Consider the following 22,804-nt stretch of genomic DNA (forward strand, 5'->3'; position numbering starts at 1 on the left):
TAATTGAATCTATATTCAGGTACGTCTCTGAAAGCTAGAGGGTAAGGCAGAGATGTAGTAACTAAAAACATTTTAAAGAACACACGTACGACCTCTTTCTCAGGAATTCAAGTTGTGTAGCCTACATTCAACTCTCTTCAACACACAGGAGCCACTCAGACCACAAGTTCCCTTTTATAAGCACAGTAAAGTCCATCATACAGCCTCTGCTTCAGGAAAAAACGTTCACACCAGTTCTAACAAGTCAAGGAATAGGAAAATAACTATGGATATCCAAAGAGACAAAAAAAGTGCAGTATTATCAGACAGCAGGCCTCTGTACAACTTAATTAACCATTTCTAGCCTTAGAAACAAATACAACATAGAAGTCAGACCAGAACATGTTGACAGGGAAAACCAATGGAAGCACCAAGGGGGCAACAGTATTTATTTGCCCATTTTCTTTTTAGGCCTAAGAGCCTACTCTCAAGGACTTCTTTGATCCTGTTTAGAACTGTGAGTATCTGCAACAAATTACTAACCCCATTCTTCAGATCTTTCTGTTCCTTGAGCCCAGACAGCATGGCTGTTCTATTACAGCATTTTTAAATCTATTTTTTTCTACCGCACATAAACACAAGATTCTTTTTACTTGTCTATCCATTCCACTAGCCATTTTTTCCACTCCTACCTTTATCAGATGCCATCATAAAGCCTCCCTTTGGCAAGGCAAATTTTAAAGTGAAATACAAAATTACCTCATTACTACACAGCTATCTTTATAAACTTATCCCATTAATTCAGAACCATTTTCAAGCTACGGGACAGTTACCAGTTTCATGCATTTGGCTAACTGACAATTTCCTCCACCAGCTTGAAATGTCACAGTACCAATTTTTATTTTACCTTTGAGACATGGACCAAAATACTTCCAATGGACTCAGAACTCTAACCAAACCAACCACAAAAGCAAGGCACCCAGTAGTAACACCATGCTTAAAGGCAGTGAGTGAAGCCTATGGGTTGTGGCTAGATTGTTTCTTACGGCAATATATATTCCTAATTTTAGACATTTGAATGCTGTTAACACCAGATAAACTGCACACATAGCAACTACTGAAGTAGATGTCATTTGAAAAAACACTCTACCATACTCACTTTCTGTGCTAAACTCAAGGCAGCATTTTAAATATCACAGCGAATGACAATTCTAATTGCATACTGTAGAATTAAATTCAAGATTGCTGTCAAAGCAACATTTCAGAATATGTTAACTTTGAATTACTGTTAACCCAGGGAGTAAACTCAAGTTAGCTCTTTTTTAAGTCTGCTTCAGTTTTGCAGCTATATGAACTGCCCTTTTTCAAAACCTATCTTTACATTAATAATGTCAGCTTTTCCTTCAACATACTTTACTAGAGGGAAACAATCAAAATTTAGGTGATTTGGCTGCCTCTTTAAAGGTTCAATATAAAGCAATTTATGCTTCACGTCTCTAACTACTTCTCCAAGAACAACTTTTGACCACCATGAAGAAAAAGCCCCCGGGAAGAAGTCAGCCTGAAATTAGTCACAATTTGTTTTCATCCGAGAGCATACGTTTGCCAATGCAGAAAGTTTTGATTGAGCCTCCTTAAGCAGAGAAAACCATCAGCAAAATAACCACCAGTTCCAAATAGCTTTATTTTCCTATAGCTGTGACATTTCTTTAATTAAAAGATGTGATTAGTAATCTCATCTGAACACAACAAGATGATTACCTAGAGATAAAGTTCAACAAATCTCTTGAGATCAGTACAGCCTTGCACACATATCCTCTGCAGCAGACCTGGCAGATCAGAGGCCACAGCGAGGGGACTAACCACAAATGTGTTTATGTGCTGGGCTCCTTGTGGAGCTAAGACTGTCAGGGACCTTCTCACACAACTAAGCTGCTCTTTCCACAGAAACCCAAATAACACATTTCTACCAGGAGTTGCAGGAATTTGAGGAAGAGTGGTAAGAAAAAAGGTAATTTTAAGGTCAAAACAGGTAACAGTGACATTTTCTTGAGTTACGTCATCAAGGTTGTACTCTGCATTACAAAATTAAGGAATTCTATCCAAGTTCCTTTCCACTTTCTTGCTCTTCTCTTCAGGGACTAAAAAGACATTAGACCTATCTAGGGCAGGGACTATTAACAGCTTGTCTCGCTGATTTGAGCACATCATCCCTGTAAAGCAAACATCTGAGCAGTGTGGTACATAAAAAGATAACCCACCTCTATGTTCCTTTCAAGGGTCAGTTCATGACCTCACTGCAGTTCCAACCCCAAGTCTTCTGCATCAGATATCCATTATCTCCCTCCCATTCTTCTGCCTAGGCTCGTCCTTCTTGTGCTGTTCTTGAAAACAAGAAAGGCCTCTTTTTGGCCTTGAAATTGTGGTTGCTTCAGGGAAATGGTACACTTTCTGTCAAATGGCCTGTGAAAATTCAGGCTCCCTTGCATTTATTAATCTGCCTGTGTACATTAACAGAACTGTTAGCTCTGTTTCAGTATTATGATAAGACCTTAACCACAAAAGAAACAGCAGCTTTTGCAGTAGGTAGGTAGTGTGGTGATTTCCAGTATTTCTCTAAACAAACTGACCCTCACCCTGAATTCTGTCAGTTATCTTCTGCCTTGGTTTTCTCTTTCATCCTTCATTGTCTCAGATATACTCCTGCCTGCCCCTAGCCTGCTATTGCTGCCTTCTCAAAGATTACATCTCATATCAGTGCCAAACTTGAATATAATTGGCTAGAACCAAGACAAGGCCAGCAGAATCTATTCTCCAGAACTGTACTTCAACTACCACACGCTCAACAATTCACACAGATGTCCTGCCTTACTGGTTAGAGACTGCTTGATTGGTCTCCAGAACAAGCAACTGTTTTACTCACTTCTCCCTCCCTGTCCCCCCAACATCAGTAGTGCAACATAAACACAGATATTGACTTGCATCCTGGCTTTAGTCTCAATTTTTCTGCAAAATAAACGGATGGCTGGGTGAGAAATGCACCACTTAAATATACTTAATTAATTCCTGGTTTTAACCTGCCTGGTAATACTGCCCTTACAGCGTGTGCTGTTCAAAAGCTAAGAGAACCGACCCCTAACACAAGACTTGGAAAACAGTATTGATGTTTCAAATATAACTCAAACAATTTCAGATGATTGTCACCTTTGACATCCAACTAGGGAGATACAGGGTTATTTTGTTTCTGATAGATAACTATCTTCCCAGTTACCTTTCAGTAAGGAATACATTTAATTCCATTACGATATTTAGCTTAACATGGAAACAGTTATTTCATATATTCAGTCAACTTCTATTCCACAAAGCAGGAGGAATGCAGCTTGTGCACAGCAACATTATAACTCTTTCCTATCTTGCAAAGAGGCACCCCTTTATCTCCTCTTGGGTCCTTTCTCAGACATTACATGACAGTTCAGTTCAGAAAGCTTCTTATTAAAGCAGCAATTTTAATCCACATAACTAGCAAAATAAAGAGTGTTAATAACTTAGGCCACTTATGACTATGAACTTCCAATTCAGTCCTTCAACGTCATATATTCTTTCATGGGTGTTTTGCATGTAAATCCTAGCCTAATATGCTATGGAAACCTTTCCTCATCTGAGAATGAATTTTGTCTTTTCAATCTTAATAATTTATTGCTTTTGAAAGGAAAATATATCATTTGGTTCCTTTTTCCTCCTTGGTATTTGATAATTTTTACACCTTGCTTCACTTAGTTTTTATTACCATGGCAGAACTAACGTGCTGCTCAAGTAACAAAAATCAATCCCTAGGAAATTGAACAGTAGAGTGTACTTGGGTTGTCTGTCAAAAAAAAGAAAAGTTAAAAAAGAAGTCCCGCAGTAAAGTAGGTAATTTGTCCTCAATATATCTATGTAACAAAGCAGCTTATACATCTGCCTTATTTAATATTACACAGTGAATTAATGCATTTCTACTCCCAAAATACCCCTGACGTAACATAGTAACCAATAAATACCGATAATTGGTAAAACCAATGCCACCTACTGTCATCCACTAAAGCATTTAATGAAAACTTTACATAAACGCTAAACAATTACTTAATTGAGATAGGACAAGGTGTGATTGAAACAGCCACAAAGAGGCCTCAAAAACTAGGTAATGCAGCATTAAGGCTGCCTGTGCAACCCTTATTTGTCAGTGCAGCACACATGCTGTAACTCTCAAACTATGCAGTGCTTTTCCACAGGACTCCCTACTAATCTATGTGCACATAATGGACCTCCTGTAGAGATGAACACTGATGCCTCGTGATTGAGCTTATTGTCTGCTGGACCTCTGTCTTATTTATTGAAGAAAAGGAACAAAAGCAGGGATCATGGACAACAATTGAGACAGTAAAAAGCCACTCTGGAAAAAGATGCCTATCCCTCTTCTTACACTCCTGTGGTTAAGCAAGTCGTGTTAAACTAGGAGATCCCAAACCAGACAATTTTGTACCCCACCTCTGAAGTTAGAACAGGAGCCAGAGCCCAAAGTATTAGCAAAGGAGGCAAGTGGGAGTGAGATTCCTACACCAAGTAGGGAAAACACTCCACAAAGAAATAAATTAAAGCCAAAGATACTATTTTGGCTGCTCAAGACAACAAAAAAACCTTCCTCTCATTTGCTGCTGTATCAATGCGTAACAAAGCTTCAGCATATGCACAGAGGGAATCGAGCTCAGGCAGCCCAGACAATTTACAGACTGCAATGAAGTATTCCACCTGAGTATCAAGCTCTACCCATTCTCCCCTTCCCACACTCAAACACAGGGCTCTGCCACTTCCTTTTCGCTGCCTAGAGGTCATATACAGCATTATGCAGGGCAGCATCTTCTTGCTCTTTGAACCCACTCATGTTGCCTCAGTGGACATGAACTGCCAGTCACATCCTGCTCATGAACTTGCCTACAAGCACAAACATCACAGGCTGTGTGGCCACCCAGTTAACCAAGCACTCTTGCAAAAGGGTTTTACAGCTATAACTTTCTAACAGTGGGTTTACTCCGTGGAGACACCAACAGGGACAAATCCATTCCAAAAGCATATTCTAAAAAAACAGGATTTTAAAAACAGTAGTTCTCACACTTTGCTACATCACAAGATCTTCCACAAATACAAAGTTTAAATTGCCATGTTGGTATATACCCATGACAGTAGGTAGTCAGGTCATTTTGCTACAAACTGTTCATTGCTTTAACAGATAAACTGCTGCTTGGAACAAATACTATTTTTAGTAATCAAAGACTCCAATTTTTTTAAAAACAACCTTGCAAAAACATTCTCAGGCTCTGCTGGAAAACCAAACAAAAACACAAAGCAAATAAGAGCACAACTATTTATACATCTGCCAAGCAAACATTCTACAGCAAATGATACAGTAAAAAAAGGGAAGGTATTGAGTAAGAAAACTAAACCTCAGTTCTTGGGGGATGACAGGGGAGAGAGTTACTGCCTGAAGTTAATCTACTCAATGCCATCATTTTTACACATAATATCCTATTACATTTACTATATTTATAAATGGTAAAATTTGTTTTTCTGACAAAGTCAATGCATTAACATATGCATTTCACCTTTCCAATGCAAAACTTTATAACTCAGTATAGAATTACGAAAGAACCACTCTTCACTAGCAGTCAGCAAATGCTAAACCAAAGGGATTCAGTTGCACTGGCCCTGCTTCATGAGACTCGAAAAGATCAGTTTTTAGTTAGCAGTATTGCGTTGGTTGCCACCAGTTGTCCAAAACATGTGTAGTGTTACTCCATGAAGAAAAAAATTTTATCTTCATGGCACTACCACAGTAACCTAAGGACAGTAATCTACAACACTCTCACATATTAACAGTTCTTCCAATATTCTTTTCCATTACACAAACTTTACATACTCCAACAAGCTTATTTTTCTTTACCTCAAAGGAAAACTGATAGCTTCCAAACTCTGATTTGTTGCAAAGCAGAAAGCAAACCTTTTCTGACAGCCAAACAGCCATTCTTAAATGTTAAGGTTATCATTGCTTTTTACATACAGATATGACAGCAGCAAATTTACTGCTTTCTGAAGAAGTTGGGGAAAAAAACTACATTCCTTTTCTCAGCCTCACAGGTACTGGTTCTAATAGGTACTGGTTTAAAACTTCTGTTCAGTAGTCAGGAGATACCATTTCCACTGAGAAGTTGTCCAAAACAAACAAAAACACCCCAACACAACCCAGAATCCACTTTTCCAGGGAATTAAACTATGCTATAACAATAATCATCAAGAGATAATCAGACTTCCCAGTGCTATTTAAAGCATTGCAAAGCAACCTCACAAGGCTTGGCACAAGTTTTCATCTGAAGCTGTCTACTATAAAGTTGAATGCAAGAAAAAGCAGCAGTAACCGAACAGGGTTACACCACTCAGTTATGTAAGTCACAAAGGTTCAAATTTAGCTTTATATTTAGTTCGTCAATTCCCACCCAGAGTTCAACTCAGTAAACTGATCTATTTTTAGCTTTTGACTCTTTTGGACATTTCCTTCCTTCATCTGTGTAAATGCGTCAGAGCTTCTCAAATGTTTCCCTTTGGCTAGGGTAGGATGCATCTGATTCCAAGCTTAAAAAAAAAAGTTAACACACACACACACGCTGAGTGGTTATTGTTGGCTGAATTACACCCTTGCTCTGAGTTAAGCATAGGCAAATTTGACTCCAATCCTCACACTGGACTAGAAAAGATATTGCTCTTTCTGCACTGACAGGTTAAAGCATGTCATGGCTAAACTCTACAAGGATCACAACTAGACCATATTTTATCACCTTCTGTAAGCAGGCTTGACTTGGGTCTGCTGCCTTGATAATTCAACAGATAAACAGTAGAATTTTCCCAAAATGGGGACAGAAATGAAGTGCAGTTTTGTAACTTTCTGCTCAGCCCCCACAGCAAGAAATTCAGCCAAGTACGATTCCTTGTTTTCCTTCCAAAGACGGCCTTCTGCTATATGTGGAGAAGCTGGTATCTTATTTTTATTTATTTATTTCTTTAATATAAGGCATTAACAAGCCAACATCCTGGTTCTGGCCTAGAGGGGACATGGCTAGGACCTGGAGGTCATTCTATACCACCTTATGTCATTTTCTGGGAGCAAGGGGGAGGGCTTACTTCATGTCAGGATAGCGTGGCACAGAGAGCGGTCAGGGAGTGTCAGGGGCTTCCACAGGGGGGGCGCAATAAAATTTCTCTTCTTGTACATTCTGTCATTCATATTGTTGCTGTTACTGTCTGTTTTCTTATCTCATTACTTTTCCCAGTAAACTGTTCTCATCTTAACCCATGAACTTCACCTTTTATGCCTCCAGTTCTCCTCTCTATCCCACCATAGCGGAGATGGATGGGGACTGAGCAAGTGGAGCGAGGACAACACCATTCCTGAGCCATGACAGCCAACCAACAAGTTACTAGATAAGCCATTATGGCTGATCTCACCTTTCCATCTGAAAAGGTGCCACTGTCCTAATAAATTTTAGTTAGGCTTGCCTTTGTTGTCCTTACAGAAGCCTGGCTCATGTGATACCCTGTCAGTTAAGCAATGCACAGCACTGATTTCTTCTCTGAACTTTACAAGCTATGGCAAATTGAAGCCTAATAACTATCTTTAAGTGCAGAAAACAAGTACTTAAGGCACAGAAAGTGTGATTTTTAGAAGTGTAAAGTAAGAGCATAAGCGACTGCTGTAGCTGCTCCACTTCCATTCTTTCAGGGCCAACCCAATGCGCAGCATCAACCAAAATGAAGTCACTGACTAACATTAATAAAGCAAATAAATAAAGACAGGGATAAAAGCTTTGAGAGCAAAGAATTATTTTTAAAAATGAACAACAATAATGGCTGTTCAGCTTCTTTACCAGAGAAATCATATCCTATTTTATAACTTTATAGTAAAAGATAGAAAGAGGCCTCTGAAGATGGGGTTTGGCATCTTCTTAAGTCTGATGTTCAATGTACTGTGTGCTACCAGCTTTTACACAGAACAGGACAATCCTGCCAATTTATATTTTAACTTGCTGACAGCTTTCTGTGCTTTTTTTCCTATGTTTCAGCAGCATATATCTGGAATTCAAGGAATAGGAGAATTACAAAGGGCAAAGACATATCAACTTTGGCCTAAAGTTTTTAGAAGAGGGTGGAGTATTTTTATAGTCTCAGAAAATGGTATCATCTTTGCACTCAGTGCTGCATAACCCAACATGCCCAGAAGTTACTGGCATGATAAACACTTGGAAACTGAAGAACTTACTACCTTAAGGCTGGTAGAAAATTATATCCAACAGTGTACAGCCAAGACTGCACAATGGGTACAGTAAAATCCACTGTGGAGCATAGGAAGTTTGCCAAGTAATATTTGGTATTTAAACACTCCATTTATTCTAATTCACTTCTTGGGATGTTCCTGATGTATCCTCCCTTTATTACCTAACACACATTTTAAGAAATGTTACCTGATTTCTTCCCAACATTTAACATCTGTTTGGGATCCAAAAACAAGCAGTTCCAGGACTTGAAGCACTTCTGCTCTCATTAAATTTCACCAATACCATTTTTCATTGTTTGATGGCCTCAGAGTTATTAACCAGCTATGTGACCATCACAAACCTTAGTGAAGGTTTTGACCAAATGCCTTGATAAAGTATGTCATAAGGCTGAAAGTTTCCACAAAATTACCCACAAAAATGCAGAAATTCAATATAAAGCCTAAAAGTTTTGAATTTTGAATCACTCCTTTATGCAATAAGTGAGGTACAGACTAGACAAAAACAAGTAGGTATTAACCATGTCCCTGTGAGCACTATCTTTCTGTAGTATATTTTCCTGTTCAGTTTTAGCACTTAGGAAATCTCACTTACTGTAACCCCGGATCCTCAGCCTGTAATTGCTAAGCAGTCACATACAAATCTAACCACAAAAATCACTACTGGTTGTTTACACAGTCTGCAGACACCTCAGGAATAACTATTACTGCTCATACATGCACTAAGACTACAAGAAAACATGAGTAATTAAGCTCTGGGTAGTTTCACAGATGACTAGAACGCATTGGGATTACTCACAATAGCCCTGTTCAGCGCCTGCCGCCCAGAATACTTTCTCCAACTTTTTAACAAAGAGATTCGTCATGCAAACTCAAGTTTTTGAAGCCACACGGAATATTTAGTTTGACAGTGTATATACATGCACACATATATCCTCATGCACACTAGTAAAACAAACCTTCCTGAATCTCAGACTCGTGTTCGGACTGTTACACATGCCAATAACATCATGCTGACTCTTGCACAGATTTATAGGAATTATGCAAGCACACTACACTACACCTATACTATAAAACATAAAGCAGATCACTGACATATTTTGAATGCTGGAAGCCTACACTTTTCTCCCTATACTTCACATCTTGCTTCCTCAACATCTTAGGCCCTGAGAGACAAAAAAAATTAGAATTCTCATCTCCCTGTAAAGATTGTCTTTTCCTCCCACCATAATTATAAAAGAGTAATGCTTATTTCAGCTCTTCAGTAAGGTCCAGATTACTTTCAGAAATGCAGCAAGAGGCACAGTTCAGTACTGCTCAGTAGGAAAACCTGTTACGTATTTGCAGTGGTTTGTATCAAACAGTGCTACTGCCACTTACGCAAGGCAGTAACACGGGAGATTAAACAAATTTGACTAAATTATTTCAGAAGACTCCACTCAACAGCCTTGAAAAACAAACCTGTTTTTTAAACAAATGCACAGTTAGGCTATTTGAGATGACTTAGAGCAGCTATTTGGCAGATAAACCACTGGAAAGGGCTTTATATCTTTAAAGCACAGTCTTGTCACTCAGACTGCTTTGTGAAACTTTGTGGACACAACTCATTTATGACCCTCCTCTTTGTGTATCCATACAACAACCTACTCTAGAGGCTGAAAATCAGATGCTTTAATGTACTGTAGTGTCTACTGCTAAAAGCACTTGAATTGTTCCCTGTCATTTCAATTCCTCCTCCTCACTACTGGGTAAGTGATCTGTTTTCTCAAAACAGCAGTATCCTTCCTGAAGGAATATGACTCAGCTTTGCAGATCATCAGTATTACTTCACCAGTAGTCTACTTTTTGATTTTACCGCACCAAGAAAAATGTTAAGTTAAACAAAGATTCTTCTCCAAATAAAGCAAATTTCTTTATGAGAACAACAAATAGATGTAACCATCTTAGTCATTAAATTAAAATAGCCTATGACCTTTCTGGGGTTTTTTTACCTTGTAGCTTTTTTTTTAGATTAAACTAGGTTCTCACCAGCATCAAACATGAAAAAATTGTTTCTCTTGTTTTCTTTAGAATTATCGTCCACTTTCAGACAAATATCCTTGAACCATCACTGCATTTCCAAAATTTTAATGTCTTTACTGTTATAACACTTTTACTGACCATGAACAGCTATTTCAGTGACTCCCACCTCCTGCTTCAAGATGCAGACCAAAAATCCCTATGCAGTTTCATCCTATTAAACTAACCTAGCAGTCTGCATCTAAACATTTGTTGACACTATAATTATTTCATTTTATATTTTCAATTGAAAAGAAGTAGAGAAACATTAATATTTTCTCTATATATTGGGGTAAGGAAAGTCTTTCAAATCTTTCTTCAGATTTTATTTACCTAGATAAAGATTTTACATGTAAAAGCTTTTGGAAGGCACGTGATATTTCAGGTTAAAATTCATACCTGTTTCTCTTAGGTTGCTGTGGGACACATTTAACTGGAGACAAACCACTTCTATAAGAAACATTTACTAACCATCTTGTCTACACAGTCACTGAGCTCTGCAATTGGTGAAAGCCTCGGTTGCCCCAAGTCTCTACCTACTTCTGTCAGTTCCTTTCTGAGCACATCAGCACTTATGCCAGCTAAAATGTACTCCTTCCAAGAATGGACCTGGTTTTTCTCTAGCTCCCATTTACCTTCCACTCCAAACATGCATTTAGTTTATCAACTGTCAGCTATCACAGATGTTACAAGTAATTCTCTGTCCCCGCTTAGAAATACTCATGACTTCTGCCTCTGACTGTTTCAAACACACCCTAACCTCTAACTATCTATCCTTGGCTATCCCCAGAGAAGCTTGGCTGTTTCACACTAAGCCAAACTGCACAACAGCTGCTGCATTTCACACTGAAGCTCTCTATTCTCATCTTCATTGTTCCAGGGAACGTCAATTCAACAATGCTATTTCCCAGAGTAACTTCATTGTTTCTGCAGTTATTTTTGCTCTGCATACACTCATCAGAAACTATCAAGTTGTGACATTTTTTATGGTGTTTTTCAAAACATCATTTACACACATACACACACCCACACCACCCTGCTTCAACCAGCTTATTAAAATGGATACTTCTGATATTGGATCAAACCTTCACAAAGGGCCCACTTCTTCTTCAGCCTGGGTCAACCAGCACTAATGACAGCAATACTGCAGCAACCTTCTCATTCCCTAAAGCAACTCAAAGCACAAAGTAACAGATTCTTGAAAAGCTGATGCAACACTGTAAATTTTTGTTGTGTTTATGTTTTAATACAAATTCTGTCATCACTCTAAGTCACATGAAAAAAATGGACATTTTGTTTCATACTTTACATCCTCTGCATGCTCACCACTTCTTAAAACACACCTCAGCTCCTGACAGCCACAGGGCCAAGAACCAGTGCTTGCAGAGGACAGCATGGAGCTGTCACATGTGGGCTACCAGCAGTGCTGCCTGGCAAAACCTTGCTTTTGGCTTCACTATTAGATAACTTCTGTTAAACACTCATCACTACGCTGTAGCTACTCCAACTGTCACGCCAAGTAAGCAACAACCACAGCTCTGACTACCTGCTCTGTAAGTTAGCTACTACACATCAGCAGGAGCTAGGGCCTCCCTAAGAAGATTTACCTACCTTAAATTTATAGATTGTGTGCTCTGTTTCACAGTTTTAAGCTGGAAATTTGGCTTGTTTTTCACATTTGATGCCTACCTTGAAAACTCTGTCACCCATCATCTAAATGCTAGTGTGTTTTTAGTAGTAGTATTCTTTAAAAAACTTGCTGCCTTTTAATAATACTCTTGCCTTTTCTTTTCCATGTAATCTTTCCCAACCTTCTCTCCTTTCCCTCTTCCTAGAAGACTTTCTCTACTGTGACAGCATTTTTAATGCTGTCTACTGGATGCAGTCAACTACCCCAGCCACTATCACACTGGACACTAATGTAAAGCAAGCAGGGCAACAGTATATAAAGCCATATAAACAGGAAGAAATAAAACATAAATCTTCCTTGTAGAATTGAAATAACACATTTTTAAATGCTGGCTTTTATCTTTACAGTATTATTTGTTAAGTGATGTTCATGAAAACTAAGCAAACGACGAGATCATTATTTAAGAGAAAAAGAAGAAAATCAATCATTTTTTGGTGACACTCATTAATACTTCTTCTAAGGTCTCAACTATTCAAGCAACTATCAGCCTAGGCTGCTACAGGCAAACTTAGTTGAATCCAGATTGATTCAAGTCTCAAGTTACTAGTACTTGAAGAAGTCTTCAAATGCCTACAACCACAACAAATCTCAGCATTCTGTTGTCCTAAAATATTCCCATGTTCATTTTGGTACCTAAACATACATATCTCAAACCAAAGTTTTAAATTTTCCCATCATTAAGCTTACATTAAAAAACACATGCACAAGCAGGATACACTGAGTGTATATTATAACCAGGTGCTATTTAAAGCTATTCTGGCAACTGGCCTGTTCTCTGACTTCACCTTGAGAGAGGTGGCACACTGAACTGTACTTGGAACACCCATCTCCTCCAGACCCACATTCATCTCAGACTTACTTCTTCTCCTGCGAAAGGACTACTGCCACCTGTGTGGATTAGGTTTTAGATGGAAAATCCTCCACTTTTTTGTTTTCCCGTATGAAGGGCAGAGGTGCGATTAACAGCTATATTCAAATTTGACCTGGCAAAGCCTGGGCAGTTATTCACCTTAATGAAGAGACTTTTGGGGCCCCTTGCTTTTCCTTTGTTTTTCAAACATTTTTTGTTCCTCCAAGTGGTCCCTTCCCACTGCTCGGTATGTAAACTGTGCTGCTTCCAGGAATGTGGCAAGTGTTCACATAAACAGGTGGTGACAACACTAATCTCCTCAAAGGCTTTGAAAACTGTATTGTTTTTCCATATAAGAATGAAGTTACTGCACAGTTTGTAGAGGCCACTCATATAAAATGTGTCTTACAGGCAATTACTACATCCACTTTCATCTCACAACTGTGGAGAGTTACCAGTTGATAACCTGGGTTGTTTTTTTTCCATTAAGACTTAGAGTAATTCATAAAGGCACTTCCTATACTGTCTAGCTAGGAGAAGTGCTTACAAGCCTTTTTCTCTGCAACCTTTTGTATTCACAGATTTCTCTATCATTCCAGAAGGATAAATTTAATTACTAAAAGTTTGATCAGTATGTCTTTTACTTAGATGAAAATGTTTTGATCTTTAAACCTAAAAGCAAAATTCACTAACTTCACTAGCAAATATAGTTGGTTTGGAAAACCCTGTTATAATAGCATGATTTAAACTTAACAGACAGCCCTCATTCTTGTATCCTAAAGATATCAGTTGAGTCTCCTTCCCAAAGTATCGAGGAACTAAAGCTACAAAGATGAAGATTAAACCAACAACAACCAAACAAAACCTCTGTATGGTTACTGCCCTGTAAACCATGACTTGATGGCACTAGCTCAAATTGAACTTTGCTCATGTCAGCTCTTTTCAGACCTTTCAAATGTATAGAATTTTAGGTTGAAACTTAGCATACATTTTGAAAAGTGTTATCTTAAAAACTTTGCATAAAAAATAGACCTTGTATACTTAACACATGTGTTAACACCACTCTACACCACCAGGTTTTCATATGGTAGCAGTCTTTTTTTCGTAAGTCCAAGATATTTTACCAGTCCTTTCAAGGCACACCAGTGCACTGTTTAGTAAGAAAAAAAGCGATGTTTGTCTATACATTTATAGCTCAAAACATATCCTTCTGTCAGTTTACACACTCATTTCTAATCTCCAACTTGCATATAGGACAGAAAGGCATTTCCTACAACCACTGTGTTTTCTCCTTCAAAATGTAATCACTTTGCCTGGCACTCAACTCTGCTTCTTTTACTGTTAATCTTGCCATGACGGTGACAGACCCAACAAGGTACTCTTTTCTTTTTAACTTCAAATAATGAGATTAAGATACCAAATATGTAAAGTGCCTCAATTTCTTCCACTTCCAATAAAGGAATTCCTCATTTACATTCAAGACACACAGTCTTTATGTGTTCCTACTATGACCACCTCACTCCCAGTTCAGCTGCTTTCCTCACATTTCAACTGCAACTTTATTTCCCCAACAACTCAAGAGTTTATATAACCAAAGCAAAAACTGGAAACATGCACACTGCAAGTGATGTGAACCTAGCTGTTGTTCAATATCCTAACAAAACATCTTCCAAATAATGAAACTCCATTCTTCAGGCTACTTTAACTCTACTTCAGGCCTAATCTTACAAAAGGACAGGAGGAAAGCCAATAACCCCACTTGGCAGCTCAACTGACCAATTTAACCAACCCAAGATCAGAACTGATTGTTTAGGCAAGCTTTTTGTTGTTGGGGCTTTTTTTTTTCTCCTGGAAAACACTGCAACATTTTTACTAATTTTCTCTTTTAAGTAACAGCTACAGCTTTGCTAATATTCTCTGCAAGTGGCAGGAAAAAGGAAGCATTTGTCATTGTAAATTCTGTAAAGAGAAAAATATTTTGTCTGCTCCTAAGTGCACCAAAGTTTTTCCTTGTTCATTGATCTCTGCATCCATTGTGTTTCACTGAAAAAAAAATGTGCCTGTTGTTCAAACAAAGGGAAGCACCAGAGAGCTCTTAATAGAGCCTCTTCTTATAAAAGAGTGGATCATGTACAGAGGCGGAATTCGAAGAGCTCTTCTCAATGCCAAACACCCACAAGAGATGCCAGAACATTTTCTAGTGTATATCAGAGCCCAGGCTGAACCAGATAACCTCCACATGTAAATGTGGAAATGACAATGCCAGTTGTTAAATATGCTCTATGAGTTTTTTGATAAGCATGTCCTTCTACTGCTTTAAGATTTTCAGCTGCTGCAAGACTAAGCTCAGTGCAACTTCCCTGTTATCAGAAGTTATCAGCATCAGAAGTCATCACTGCACCACTTATGAGCTTACCAGCTGTAGCATCCCTCAACCCACACATAAACGTGAAGTTGATTATTAATACAGCTGGCAGGGTCTTCCAAAACTGCAAGATTACTACACAAGTACCCATTTGTAACTACGCTAGGCAGACTACTGTGTGTAAGCTTACTGCGCTAATCTGTCATTTTGCTTTCATTGGGATTTCTTCCCGAGAGCGATAAATCTCAGTTCTTGTTCCACAATAAAACCCACCAAGGCCAGCATCTTGATAAGGAGCTTCACACTCACTGCTGTCATGTGAGGCAGGTTACCTCGGAAGCATCAAGCCCTCCAGAGGGGACACAGCCCCGTTTGGACCCTCTGTCCACACAAACACAGCTCCCAGCCCTGCTTCAGGGATCCCTGCTGCAAATCACACCTCCTCCTTCAGCCTCATGAAACCAAACACACTGAGCAGCACCACCGACCGCAAGTAGCACTGATTACGGCGTTTCCCACTTCCCTCGCGGACTTTCCTTAAAAACCCAATGAGCGCAGCTTTTACTACTATTATTACTACTGCCATCATTATTTTTTACACACGAAATCGGCCTCGTCTTTCCAGCAGTGAGTCTGCATTTTCCTTGCTCGCCGCTCCTTTTTAGGCATCCAAAGGGAGCAAGTGCCCAGCCCAGCCCGGCCGCCCCGCCCGGAGCGATGGCCGGGGGGTGCCCCGGGGGGCTCGGAGCCGCCGGCGGAGCGCACGGAGGGGAGGAGCCGCCGCCGCTCGGGGGAGGGCAGCCGGCACCGGGGGGAGGCTCCGTTGCCGCCGCCGCCCAGGCTGCCGGCACGGCTCCGTCCCCGCGGCGGTCCGTGCGGCCCGGGCAGTCCTGCCTCCCCCTGCGTCCCCGCCGCTATTCCCCGGGGGACAATGTCTCGGCGGCGGGCGCAGCCGCCCTCCCCGCCCGGTTGCGTGCCGAGAGTAAACACCGAGGGAGAAGGCAGCCTCCATTTTTTTTATCCCGGCAGCCTGTCAACAGGCTCCCCCCCTTCCCCTCCCGATCCTCCACGCCGAGCCCGGCTTCCCAGCCCGGCAGCGCCCGAGAGCCGCTGCTGCCCCGCCTCAGCCGAGGCAGCGACACCCCCTTTACACGGGCTTTGCTTTTTGTCTGCCTCTTTCGCTTCGCCTTAGAACATCCACTTTCCACGTCGCTTCTCCCACCCCTGCCCTGGGCCGCCACCCATCAGCACAGCACCGGCGGAGCGCTGCCTTTTATAGCGGTGTCATCCTTGCCTGCTCGCTCGCCTCGCTCGGGGGCCCGGCCGGCGCAACCGGCTCCCCGCAGCCCTGCGGCCCCGCTCACCCTGCCCGCCTCTCCGACAGCCCGGGCTGCCCGGATCGGAGGCTCCTCCACCCGCCTCCCGCCCCGCAATCCCCGGCGGGACATTTTGGGGGACCGGGCTCCGCCTGGCGCCGGGTGGTTCCGCCCGGCCCCGGTAACGCGCCCGCTACCGGGCCGGCATCGGAGGCAGGATCGCACCTGTCACCGGCGACACCGCCCCGGGGCGGCAGCAGCCCCGCACCCTCCCGGCCGGGCCGCGCCGCCGCCGCCCCCGTTTTCACGCCTCGGTTCTGCCGGCGAGGGTGGCGTCCCGCCCGCGAGTTGCTGTGCCTGAGAATAAGCCCGGCTGTCCCCGGCACGGGACGGGGGGGCTCGGCTCTCTTCCCCGCCGCCTCCCCGAGAAGCGCACGGGCAGTGCCGAGGCGGCCCCGCCGGCGAGAGACGGGCGAGCCTTCCCCGAGGCCACCTGACAAAGCCGGCTGCCCTCGCCTCCTCTCCCGGCTGCGGGGGGAAGACGTCGCTTCCCCAGAGCCACCTTTCGCCGCTACCTCCAGCCGCGGTCTCGCCGCCGGCCCTTCCTCCTCGCTCCCCCGGGACGGGACCGCACTTACCGGATCGGAAGAACGCCGCGATGTCCGCCGAGTCCTTGGCCGCCTCCTCGGCCCCTTCCCCCGCGCCGCTGCCGGCCGTGGTGGCGGCGGAGGTGGCGGTAGCGGCGCTGCTCATGGCTGCTGCTGCTGCTGCGTGTGCCGGCGGCGGCGGCTGCACCGGGCGAGACCCGCCGCCGACCCCACCGCCCCCTCCGCGGATCCCGGCTTCACCTCCGGGCGGGAGCGGCCGTCAGGGCGGCAGCCGGAGCGGGCGAGCGATGCGAGGCGGCGGCGGGCGGCCGCAGCGAGCGCAGGGACATGAAGGTATGTGCGGAATGGCAGCTCCGGGAGCGCCCACCCCCCGCAGCCACCTAGGAGGCGGCGTGTGCATGCAGGGAGTCCGGGCGGGCGGGCGGGCGGCAGCCGGAGCGCAGACAATCGCGGGAGGAGGAGGAGGAGAAGGAGGAGGAGGGCGACGACGACGACGACGGCATGGGAAGGGCCAGCGGTCCGCGCAGCCAGCAGCCGGTGGGCGGAGAAAGAAGGAACGTTTCCAGCCTTTTTTTTCCTATCTTTTTTTTTTTTCCCCTTTTTCCCTTTTTTTTTTTTTTTTTAAGAGGGAGCTAAGAGCGATCCGGATGAGCAGCAGCTGCCCTAGCCGCCGCGGTGCCAGTGGCCGCAGCAACCGCCGTCCTCCATCTTGCCTGGGAGGAGGTGGAGAGTGGGAAGGGGGAGTCGGGAAAGGAAGCGAGTCCCCGCCCGAGGAACAAGGGCGGTGGAGCCGGGAGTGGGGGGAGCTCGGCAGTCTCCGGCTCCGTCCGGCACCGGTCGGGATGGGGCGGGGCTGGTCGGCGCAGGACGTCAGCGCTCCCGCCGAGCCCGCAGCGTACAGGGGCTTCCCGGCGGCTCCCGGAGGCGCGGCTGCCCGCTGGGAGCTGTGGGTTTGTTGTTCGAGGTCGGGGGTTATTTTTGTTCCGTTGGGAGCTTTTATAGGTGGTGCTTCCGACTGGCTTTCGCCCTACTGCCAGCTCGCCGGTGTGCGGAGGTCGGACCGGAGGTCCAGGAAAAAAAAAAAAGAAAGAAAATGCAGTCCGTCCGGCCCGGGGGCGGCGGGAGCGTGGGAAGCGGCGCGTGCCCCGTGCTCCCTCCCGCCGGGCGCCAGGGGCTGCCGGCACCGACGGGCCGTGCTCGGGAACAGACCCCCGACCCCGGTCGGAAGGAGCCTGCTTACCTCTAGAAGGCACTGGGGAAAAGGGGTACGCAAATTGCTTAAAAAGGTGCCTTGAAGAGGCTTCCGTTATATTGCTGCATGTATGGTGGATATTTTTTCTTCTGTGATTACGGGGACACTTCAAACGGCGCTATGCTATGGACCGGTTCGATTAATATAAAATAAGCGAACAGCTCACGATGGGGAGTGCAGCTGGCTGTAGGCTGTGATGTGAACCGCCACCGTCCTGCTCCTCATGTCAATCTGGCAGTATAAGTTTGCGTCCAGGTAAGGTTGAGGAGAGGGTGGCAGAGCAGGAACCGTAGCAGTTGCACAGCTCGGTGAATCTCAGTAACACATCTCAAATGCTTGTGGTAAATAGTAAATTGTTAGTGCACTTGAAATGCAGAAGTACAGCTTCAGGAATTAAACTCCTGAGCCTTTGGGAAGTATTAAAAGCAAGGTAGGTTCAAGAGAAATGTGTCTCATGGAATCACTGCATATCCTGAGTTGGAAGTGACTCAAAAGGATCATGCTAGGATCCTGTACATGTCCTGCACAGGACCATCCCAAGAATCCCACATATGCCTGACAGTGTTGTCTAAACACTTCAACTCCAGCAGGCTGTTGGCTGTGAACACTTCCCCGGAGAGCCTGTTCCAGTGCCCAACCAGCCTCTGGGTGAAGAACCTTTTCCTAATGCCCAACCTAAACCTGCCCTGACACAGCTTCAGGTCATCCCCTCAGGCCCTAAAGGAATCCTGACCGGTTCTCTTAGTTTATCACAGTCAGATGATGAGGAAGTCATCCGCAAGGTTCCCAAGGTTTGTGTTTATCTGAAATTGTACAGCTTGATGAAAAACCTTTTGTGCAACTATGCCTGCCCTAATTTCTCTTACAGAAAAGAGATTAGTTTGACTGAAAAGATTTTTTTTTTTTAATGTTTCTGACAGCAGGCACAGGAAAGAGTTCCAAATTAGCATCCCATTGGCAGAAGTGGTTGCAACGTGACTTTCTTTCTAGCTGGCACCATCCACTTAACAAAAAACATGAATGGGACAAACGCTGCTGTTCCCTAGCAAGCAGTGAGTTGACCTAGGAGTAGGAATAGGATATTGTATATTTGCCCAGAAAAAAAAAAACAACCTGTGTAAAAATATGAGAAAATTGGGTAACTGCATGGAAAGAGTTAATACAATGAGTAAAGAAAAAAAAAATAGGAATCCATAATTTAAGCTTTCAGTGGCTAGAGAGCAAGAAGTGCTTGAGATTACTTGTTTTCCAAATTTGAAGTAAGATTTCAATATACTGTGTAACACTGGAAAAAGCTTTAGAAGGGTTTTCACCAGTTGTTGAAGACACTGACTTTCCATTTTCAACTAGTTGCTCATCCAGCACTCTGTACAAATTGTAAGTGGGTGCTAAAAAGGCAAGGTTAATTTGAACAATTTTGAAGGCTGTATGACTCAAGTTTCCTCTGTCCCTTCCATCTGCTGAATTGCAAGAGATGCTGCGTTTGCTTTTTTCTTAGTACGTGGATGCCCTGAGCCATGTCCCCCACTACAGGAGCCTTTCATCACCGTGAAAGTGATTGAGACAGACTAGTTGTAATTTGAGTTCTTCACCAGCAACGAAGGTGGCCCTTACAGAAAATCCTTTGAGAGCCAGAAATGCTCATATGCTCTGCAGCATTCATAAGGATAGTAGCAATACATGGTGTTCATGCTAATATTTCAGGATGCAATATTTACTGAAAGGTAAGTTACAAGAGACAAAGATAGGGAAATGACAATATGACAAAGTTACTTAACACTCTATAATAAAACAAGGATTTAATTCACAGTTACTCACCTTAGGTATCAAATACCAGATTTAATATTTTGACATTAGGAAATTAAGTTTTTAGTCTAGTTCTTGATCATTTTAGGCTTCAAACTAAAACAAACAAACCAGGTAGGAATTGTCTATATGGAGAATGTTACACGTTGGAAAGTCATGTGAATTTGAAAGCCTATCATTTTGGAATAGCCATATTCTCCTCAACTCATACTTTGCTTATCACAGTTTTTGTCAGCCCACAAGTGTTTTTGCACCAATTGCAATGGTAAATGCAGGAAAGAAAAAAAATGTTCATGGTGTAAAAGATACTTTGTGGGTAATGTGACCTGTGAAATATCAATAGTGTTAAGGCAGAGATTCAAATGACAGTTTTAGATTGTGTAATAGGGGTTTTAAACCTTAATGATGTGCAAGTTCTGTGCCTAATTTCTCTCTATATATAAATGGTGTATATATGTACATATAGATACATTTAATTTTGTGTAAGCACATTGTTTAAAAATATTTATACCCCAATAAAATAAATACCCAAAGGGAAGTGTGGTTTCATTTGAATGCCCTTTATTTTTACTTATGTTGTGTCTAACTGTGGTTGAATGGTCACTCTGAAATCAGTATGCCAAACACAAAAAACTTTATTCCTGTCAAAGAGGTGTCTTGTGAGGGAAGAAGCTTGCCCAGAGCCTAGCCTTGTGTATCCAGGCTGAGAAGTGTCACATGTCACTTCATGTTTCATCCCTAAAGGAATTTGCAGACTTGATATTTCTTGAGTTCTTTTCCTGCAGTATTTGCTTCCCACTTGATCAAGAAAACAGTGAAGATTCCCCCTTTTCTGTAAGATGTTAAAGAAAGCAGGGCGAGTTTGATACAAAAATCACATGTACAAGCTTTCAGGAGAAGTAAACTAGAAACTCTTCAGTTTAGGCAAACTAGGAGACAGGAGATGGTGCTGACTTGGAGTCATCAGTCAGAGTTGTCTTCTTGCTTAGAAAAAGAGTCATGGAAAAAGAGCCTTCAATTATGTAAAAAAACAAAAACCCACACAACTACAAAACCCACCCAACAACTAGATTTTTACAATGGAGTTCCCTTGTTGTTTCACAAGCTTCACTATTCATTTCATAAACCAAAACACAGAACATATAGGATGGTGTGGAGACAAGACTTACACATGGAAAACATTGTAAGGGAAAATACACATGGGCTTCAGGCCAGCCAGCCTCTAAGAAGTGTTTCTTACAACCCTTATTTTTCTGCAGCAGGCTTTTGGGGGACTCAAATCTATAAAACAAGATATAAACACTTATGGTAAGCAATAGAGAAGGCCATATCAGGTCCTACTGTGCTTTTAAGATGATAAGGCTTCTTTCAAGTTTGTAGCAGTTAAGGAAAGCAATCAGAGTTATTAATGTGCACCACCTCAGAGTTGCTATCTGGTTTCTGATCTAAATGGTGCTTGCATTACAGCAACATTCGTCAATTTCAAATTATTCTCCAAGCACACGATGTATCTCTTCTATCTGTAGACGAGCACTGAGGCATTTTCAAACCGTTATCATTATTATTGCCCTCTTTTCCACAGAAAAATCCAAGTCTTTTTGAAAAGTTGTCTTGAGCAGTATTAAGCCTATATCCTTCCTTATCCTATAAAGTCAAGTTCTCGTTTCATTGTATGACTTTTGGCAGCTTTTGGAACTATGTTTACTGACCTTTTTTTTCTATTTTTCTGCAAAACTAATTTTTTTTTAGCAGATGATGTACCTATTACCTATGTATTGTCAGTCTAATTGAAAATATACAATATTTGACACATACAAGCTTGAAAAGTGAGCCCATGGTAATCTCGAGTTTTAACAAGACCAAGTGCAAGGTGCTGCTGGTCAGTATCAACCCAGACTGGGGATGAACAGATCCAGAGCAGCCCTGCTGAGAAGGACTTGGGGGTGCTGATGGATGAGAGGCTGGAGATGACCCAGCCATGTGCACTCCCAGCCCAGAGAGCCAAACGTGTCCTGGGCTGCATCCAAAGCAGTGTGGGCAGCAGGGCAAGGGAGGGGATTCTGCCCCTCTGCTCTGCTCTGCTCTGGTGAGACCCCACCTGCAGTGCTGCATCAGCTCTGGGGCCACAGCACAGGAAGGACATGGACCTGTTGGAGCAAGTCCAGAGGAGGGACACCCAGATTATTAGAGGGATGGAGCACATCTCATATGAGGAAAGGCTGAAAGAGTTGTGTTTGTTCAGCTTAGAAAAGAAAAGGCTTCAGGTGACCTAAATGGGGCCTTCCAATACTGCAAAGAGACTGCAAGAAAGATGGAGAGAGTCTTTTTACAAGAGCACATAGCAACAGGACAAAGGGAAATGGTTTCAAACTTCAGCAAGAATAGACTTAGATTAGATATGAGAAAGGAATTCTTTACAGCAAGGATGGTGAGGCACTGTAACAGATTGCCCATGGATGTTGTGGATACCCCATCCCTGGAGGTGTTTAAGGTCAGGCTGGTAGAGCTCTGAGCAATGTGATCT

The 22,804-nt window shown here is 42.8% G+C and overlaps 1 protein-coding gene across 1 annotated transcript in view; it reads right to left on the minus strand.

Annotated features, from left to right (window-relative positions):
* TRIO (trio Rho guanine nucleotide exchange factor) overlaps positions 1-17,966 on the minus strand; it is a 245,667-nt gene extending 227,701 nt beyond the window's left edge. Inside the window, exon 1 of the mRNA XM_085052129.1 lies at positions 17,253-17,966. Within this exon, the coding sequence (XP_084908255.1) occupies positions 17,253-17,367 (115 nt within the window). The 5' untranslated portion in view covers positions 17,368-17,966. The remainder of the gene's footprint in view (positions 1-17,252) is intronic.
* Between the last annotated feature and the right edge of the window lie 4,838 nt (positions 17,967-22,804).

This window comes from Lichenostomus cassidix, chromosome 2 (genome assembly GCF_008360975.1).
Source record: "Lichenostomus cassidix isolate B80296 chromosome 2, HeHo_3.0, whole genome shotgun sequence".
Taxonomy (NCBI): Eukaryota; Metazoa; Chordata; class Aves; order Passeriformes; family Meliphagidae; genus Lichenostomus; species Lichenostomus cassidix.